Source organism: Neomonachus schauinslandi, chromosome 8 (assembly GCF_002201575.2).
Source record: "Neomonachus schauinslandi chromosome 8, ASM220157v2, whole genome shotgun sequence".
In the NCBI taxonomy this organism is placed as follows: domain Eukaryota; kingdom Metazoa; phylum Chordata; class Mammalia; order Carnivora; family Phocidae; genus Neomonachus; species Neomonachus schauinslandi.
In genome coordinates, this window is record NC_058410.1 from 23,248,245 (window position 1) to 23,256,137 (window position 7,893).

At 35.6% G+C, this 7,893-nt stretch overlaps 1 protein-coding gene across 2 annotated transcripts in view; it reads right to left on the reverse strand.

Moving 5' to 3' along the window:
* ADGRG6 (adhesion G protein-coupled receptor G6) overlaps window positions 1-1,062 on the reverse strand; it is a 124,364-nt gene extending 123,302 nt beyond the window's left edge. For both annotated transcript variants that reach the window (XM_044917386.1, XM_044917385.1), the window contains exon 1: window positions 963-1,062. In XM_044917386.1, the coding sequence (XP_044773321.1) occupies window positions 963-1,062 (100 nt within the window). The remainder of the gene's footprint in view (window positions 1-962) is intronic.
* Window positions 1,063-7,893: the final 6,831 nt, after the last annotated feature.

Here is a 7,893-nt window from a genome sequence, read left to right on the forward strand (position 1 = left end):
TTCTTAATCTATGAATAAACAATTTTAGCAGATAATCTATTTTCATGATTCATTAAATGTATTATTTTTAACATACAGATATATTATAAATATGGAATGCATAATATCTTGATTAAACCCAAAGTAATAAATACATAAGACTACATGAGTAACGATTTTATTCTAAAAACAAATATAGTATACTGAATGAATACAGCAATTTAAAAAAAAAGAGTAAAACAAAACGGACTTAAGAGAAATGCAGTTTGCTCAGGCACAAAATCAGATAATGGAGAAACAGTTTACTTTTAAATATCATTCACATTCCTCAGGTTGATTGGCTCATTCATATCATTAACTGTTTATAGAAAATTTAGCTTGCAACAACAGCTAAAAGGATCTGGTTTCAAAGTTCAGAAAAAAAATTGTAATTACAAAGATTTGATATTTTTATTCCAAAAATGCTATAATTAAAATTAAATTTTTCATGTCATCTTAATCCAACTAAATAAATTTCATGGTCTAAAAACTTAATTTCAAATTTCCTGTCTCATACTGCAACATGGTAAGAAAATCAGGATAAACACAACGAAGTCTATACTTTCCGTAAATAACTATATGAAAACTTGAAAAGAGAATCGAGTACTGTATATTTATTCAATAGCCGAAGAAAGAGCTAGCACATTTTTAATGTCAGATACGTAGCTATCTCATCATTCAATATGGGCTAGATAAATAAATAAAACTAACAGAAATGCAGCAAAGATTAAAGAAATACACTCATTAGAAAACAGAACAATGATCAAAGTAAGAGTATTCACATAGAAGTCAGAGAGGCCATGGACAGTAAAAGCCTATAAGGACAATAACAGAAAAAGAAAAAGACAAGTAATAAAGTTGACTTAAATCAGTAGCACAGTTATACTAAAGACAACGCGATAATTATTAAATTCAGGGTTTAAAAGACAAAGAGTCTTACTTACCTGAAAGAGGAACATACACAATACATAAAGCAAGTAAGAACAAAAGAGAACTTGGCTTCCATTTCCAATGACAGTTCCACATTTGATCTGAGTGAAACATCCTGCAATGGAAGAAAGCAACCATCAGGACACTCAGTATTCAGTAAGGCATTAGGACAATCATAGTCCAAGTGTAGGTTTTCAGCAGAGATTGGAAAATAGAAATCATTTCAATCTTGCTTCCAAATAAAGAAGGAACTTTAACGATGATAAACCAAATCAGCTCTTTTAGGCTAATGAGGCAAAAGAAAAAAAATCCATGCATGTCCTTTGCCATTTGGTGGCACCTTCCTTATCAGAGAATATACATAACAGGTGATTTCCCAGTGAAGATGGGGAAACATTCAGATAATTCAAGTTCATTTATTAAAAAATAAAGCAATTTCAGTTTCAACCTTCAGCATCACCAGTCACATGACCATCTGGGTGGCAAGAGGATTTTATACCAACCTCTCCTATAATCTTCCAAAATTTATTTTTTTTAAAGAATTTTATTTATTTATTTAAGAGAGAGAGAATGAGAAAGAGAGCATGGGGGGGGGGGTCAGAAGAAGAAGCAGACTCCCCACCGAGCAGGGAGCCCTATGTGGGACTCGATCCCAAGACTCCAGGATCATGACCTGGGCCAAAGGCAGTCGCTTAACCAACTGAGCCACCCAAGCGCCTGATAATCTTCCAAAAATTTAGACTTTAAGGAAATGTTGTCATTTTATAACATCTGCTGCTTTACAAATGGAAATATTTAAAATAAAAATAAATTGTCCAATTGTCTTCTTTCCCCTAAAATAAAGCAATGAAGCACTAACATTCAAAAAGAATAACTTCTTTATATATAACAATAGCTATCAATGTTTTTGAATGACTAGCAAACACCAAGTATTATAGAACTAGTAAATGACATTAGAGGGAGGGTCGATGCTTTGAAAATTCTCAATTATTTGTCTATACAGTGGTCTCATCTTTAAACTCAAAATTGTACCTAATAATAATTTAGACAGGAACATCCATATTATCTTGGCATCCAACAGTGGTATGATACCTTGCATTGACTCAACCCCATCACAAGAGGTAAGCCTGTGAATGGGGCAGCAAGTATAAATGTCAGTCACCGTAAGGGCCATAAATGGATTGGTGAGCATGAGAGCCATCAGGCAGGAAGATGGTTAAGTAGCAATAAGAAATCTCCAGATCTTAAAATCTCCAAAGGGAGCTACCATGGTTCCAGGTGATAATTGAGAGTCTTTTTATTTTTAAAAAGAGAAACAACCAATGAGATACTGTAGGATCACAGTAATACCTTCTGTGTAATGCCTGAAGGTTGCTTATCTGGAGTAAATATGTAATACCAAACACAAAACCAGAGAAGTAGGAGAGGGAATACTCAAGTCAGCAAAAATAGACATCAAATGATTCCTCCACTTGCCTCAAGCCTTCATTTCCAATCCATCCTTTACTGTTAGAGACCACCTAAGCAGCAAAGAGAACAAGCTCTAGAGTCAGACAGACCAAGGTTTGCTACTTGTAAGCTATGCAACCCTTGGGAAATTTACTTGACCACCCTGCACCTCCTATTTCTCACCTGTAAAATAGAAATGGCAGTAGAACCTAAACCACAGAGTTGCTGGATGACTAAATCAGATCATGTCTTTTAAGGACAGTGCCTGACACTCAGCACTCAACAAACATTAGCTATTATTATTGCTACTACCATCCCGGGCATTCTAATAGAAGTATGGTTATTCTGTCCGTACTAAAATCAAAAGAAAAGGCTTAAACAAGAACAGACAATAGGATGTCATAAACCAACACCAGTCAATTGACTTTGTGACTACTTCTGGATCACCTGGGAACAGAAATGGAATGGATTATTCATGTCTGCCATGAATACAGAAATTTTGAGTAATGTCTGATACCCATGCCATGTTTTTATATTCATCCAACTAGAAGTTCTAGCATCACACAGCTCCTAATGGAAATTCTAAAGTAAGCAAAGCTTAAGATCTGAAGAGTAATTTTCTGTATGGAGGGCATGTTTTAAAATACATCCATCCAAAACAGTTGAAATTTAAAGCAACGTTACTACTTATGAGAAGCAATATGCCACAGTACATCATCATCATAATATAATAATAATGGATGTGAAGTCTGGAATAGCAGAATTACAACCTGGTGCCTCTATTTACTGTGTGACTTTAAAGGCAAGTCCTTAAAACGTTGGACTATTTCCTCTTCTGTAAATAGGATATCATCCATCAAAAAGATAAGAGATAATACTGCATGGCACTTGGTAAGGGCTTTAAAAATGGTAGACCATAGGGGCACCTGGGTGGTTCAGTTGGTTAAGCATCTGCTTTTGGCTCAGATCATGATCCCAGGGTCTGGGATGGAGCCCCACATCAGGCTCTCTGCTCAGATGGGAGCCTGCTTCTTCCTCTCCCTCGGCTCCTCCCCCTGCTCGTGCTCTCACTCTCTCTCTCAAATAAATAAATAAAATCTTTAAAAAAAAAAGAAAGGGTAGACGATAGACTTCTGTTACATGGAAAGTTCACTCATTTGGAAGAATGGGTCCATTTCCCACTGATGTTGGATGAATGAGGTGTTTCCAATTCATGCCATGGATGAATGAGTATGCTTCTAAAAAAAAAAAAAAAAACACAATTATATATTCAAAGAAGTTTAGAGCTGGGAAGACCAAAGATGAAGTCTAACCTTATATTACAGAGGAGGAAGCTGAGGACCAGGGAAATAAAGGGGCGGAGCCATCAAAACTGGCTGCCTGTTGTACCATTAACAGTCAGGAGTGTCAGCCCAAGAGAACTCCCAGCTTCTTAATCTTTGTGGCACGTGACAGTTTTCCTTTATCTATATGTAAATAATGGTCCCCTCTTAGATTTATGTGCTCCCTCAACAATCCTCAAGGAATCATGTTTGTTAGCTTGGCAACATTCAATTCTATTTATTTCATCACGCAACTTTCTTTTGCTACAACAGGTTCTGACAGTTAGGGATTCCAGACTCAATCCTGAAGCTGTTTTACAAAAGCTGCCTGCAATCCTTTCAGACAAGAGCTGCAAATGATGATCCAGTGCTTTGTGCATTGGAGGTCTCAAGACTCCATCACTTCGTATTGAAAAGGAACCCAGGACAGGCAAGCACTTGAAACCAAACTTAAACCCCATGACAAGTCAACTTTCATCCAGTTGACTGTTTACTGAAGAACAGAAACAAATAAATTAAGAATAGAACAGAGGAAGGAAAGCACTGTGTGTCTTCTCAGGGGATCACTTAGCAAAGACACATCCCTGAGATTCAAACAACTTTCTCACAAGAACGGAAAATCCTGAACAGGGTTACTAAGGTTCTAAATGGGAACCATAAAAAACATAATGCAGTCTTCTATCACTTAAGTTGTAGCCTCAAAGTTCTGAAGAGAGCAAGAACTTTTTTTTTTTTTTTTTTAAGTAAAAGAGTCTTACATAGACTTCTATCGCCTGAACAGAATCTAAAAATTATGCAATAAAACCAATCACTGCACAGGCAAAAATGTTACAAAGCTCAACTACTTGCCCAAGATCATGTAATCCGTGGTGGCAGTGCCAAAACACCCACTGGGTCACCTGGCTTCCAAGTCACCTGCCTCTAACTGCAAACTTGCTCCCCTTTTCAAATGGCATAGTCTACAAAATACAATATGCTTGAGTCCTATTTCAGGGACTCTAGAACTTAACCGTTCTACAGGAATTTTTTAACGCCAGAATGACCCCTTGTAAATGCAACCGAATCCAAACACATCACTAAAATAATCTGTAATCTAGAAAACCTACCATCTTGCACCTCTTTAGTCCTGCGGGATCCCTTAAAAGTCAAATTTAAAGAGAAATTAGTGAAGACATTTTGAAATCAGTGGAGAAATTGACATGGCACTAATTCTTTTACCCGCAATGGTCAGAATTACATTCACTCCCCATCTCCCAACTGTATTTCTATGTCAAATCTTATCACAAAGGGGCATGAGGAGTAGCACAGAGTACCTTAATTCTTCTAGAGTGAAAAGAATGTAATTTGGTTTATTCAAGTCTGCTCATAATTGTATTTCTCCTTTTGGTTAAAGATCATGTTCCGAGCCAAAGCAATGAATAAAAAGAGAAAGTGCTATTCTATTACTCAATTCAAGTTCTTTTATTAAGTTGGGTTCGCCCCCACTTCAAATAGGTAGAATAATTTATTCTTCAAATCTGCACACATCTTGACCCTTATTTGAGCAGAAACATCCCTTGTACCATGACTTGTACCACAATTGAAATTAAAAGGCAACCCTGAGAAACACATTTGAAAAAGAGTACTGTATCAATATCCTGGTTGTGGTATTGTGCTACAGGTTTGCAAAATGTTACCACTGGGAGAAACTGGGCAAAGGGTGCACTGGATCTCTACTATTTCTTCCAACTGCATGTCAATCTATAAACTTCTCAATAAAATTTTCAATTAAAAAGGTAAAGCCTGAAACCCTGATGTATATAACTTAACGTTCAGGTGATTCAGGAAAAATACTGTGTGCATGCATATACAGAGAGTAGTGGGTGGAGGGGAGAAGGATGGAAAATAACAGAAATGGGGTAAACATTTACATTAAGTGATTCTGCATAAAGGATAAACAGGTGTTCTTTGTATTATTCTTGCAACTTTTCTGTAGGTTTAAAATTATTTCTAAATAAATTTCAACACAGCCATCCACATTTACACTGAAGTGTATCAATGTTTACGTCATGATACTCCCATCACTATTACTGTTTCATCATCACCAGTTTGATAGAAGTAGCATCTCATTTGGATTTCCTTTATTTGGATTGGCGTGTTCAAGTCAGTTTTGTAGTCTCCTATTATAATAGAAATATTTTTCTTACTGATTTGTGAATTCTTTTTACCTATCCTATACGAAATATGTTCAGCCTTTGTCATATTTGCTACAAATGTTTTAAACACAGTAATCTTGAAGTTTTCCTTAGGGCATTCCAAATAATTCCATCCTGAGTAATGCTTATAAGGGAAAGTAAGATGATACTCAGGTAGCCACGTTCAAGTTTTATTGGCATTTTTAGTTACCACTGAAAAGTCCTTTAAATATTATCACCCCAGTCACCCAGTATGCATCTTAATGCCATCCAATGTAGATAATATAATAATGGCATCCAATCAGAAACAAATGGAAAGATATGGGGGGTTTTTTGCCTAAGCATGCCACACACATCGAACAAAGTCTTACTCTATTTAGTCTAAAGTCTAAATTGTCTCTAGAAACTTTTAATCATCCCATCAGAAATGTAAACTCTGTAAGAGATGGGGCAGTTAGAAAAATGGTCAAGTTTAAGGAAGTGGTTGTCAGTTTATTTTTAATGTATAAACTGATTCTCTTTCAAATCATTATTTCCAGAAATCAGACTGACGTGTCCAGTTAGGCAGTAAAACTACAAGCTTCTAATATTTCCCATAAGCCAAGACACAATAGCCTCATTCACCATTCACACTGGAAAAGCACAATGTCATGTAATTTATATAAGCCATAAATGGAACGAACAGGAGCTTCATGAAGTTTGAGACCAGTTAACGCAAGTCTTGCTAAATCTATTAAATTTCTTAGGATATGAAAAATATGTAGTCACTACAACTCCAAATATATTTATAAAATCTGTAATTTTATAACCTGAATGTCACAACATATTAATACTTTCTTCACAAAGAGTAGGCAGAAAATATCTTAGTTTGTGAGCTTGAACATATTAAAATTAAAACTTAAAAGATAATAGAGTTTGTGTTCCCCATTTTAACATTTTTCAACAAGATAGTAAGAATATTTACTTCGGAAAGGTTGGTATTATTTCCATATTTTCTAACACACTAATATCTAAAAAGAATCTGATCATCTTAAGCTATTCCGTTATGAGTTATAAACAGCAAAATGGAGAAAGAAACAGTTATAATCTGACAAGAAATGGAAAAACTTTCAGTCAAAAAAGTTCAATAAAGAAACTCAAATCAGGGTACTAAACTCTATTTTATGTGATTAAATATTCATATTTTTACTCTATGACAAAAGAAGTTTTAGTCATACGCAATTCAAATGGGCTATATAACTTAACTGCATAATGAGGAATTCTGTACATTACCTGTTGATCAGTTTCACATTTTATTTTAAAAATTGGTATTCACACTTTTTTTCATTTTCCATGAGATCTAAATTACCTAGGAAAGCTGAAAGGAAGCTACACAAATACCTGCTGTTAAAAACTTTACTATATTTTTAGGAAAAACTGAAGTTTAAAACAAATTCACATTCATTCAAAATGTGTCGCCTGTATATGAGAACCAGTCTTATGTGGGACTGCTGGCTGGATCCCAAGATAAATTACTTCAGGTTATACCTTGCTGATTCCACTGGCATAAATGAAACCTTAAAAGTCACAGGTGTGGAATTACTTCACATGCAGTTTTAATAAAAATAGTAGTTGTTTTCTAATTATACTGCTCACTACCAGGAACAGAGGGGTAGAGTGCTAGGCTTGTGGGCACTACTCTTTTCCTGTTTTAAAACTGTGTGCTGAGTGGGGAGAGGAGGAGAAGCTGCAAGGAAGGGAAAGACAGGGCCTGAGGCTCATGTCTTTTCCCAGGTATTAAGCTGAAAGAGGAAATTTTAATGGAAATACTTAAGGATCCAGTAGCTGGGGAAGGGAGGGTGACTAGCAATTTCTAGAAACACTTGTATATTAGTGGAAGGGAGTAAAATCTCTGTCAGGGTATCTGCTCAAGATTAGTAAAACATCAGAGGGAAAATTACATATTACAAGAAAAAGCCACTGCTGAATTGGCCACAAAAATAGGCCCTTTTTAGAGCAAT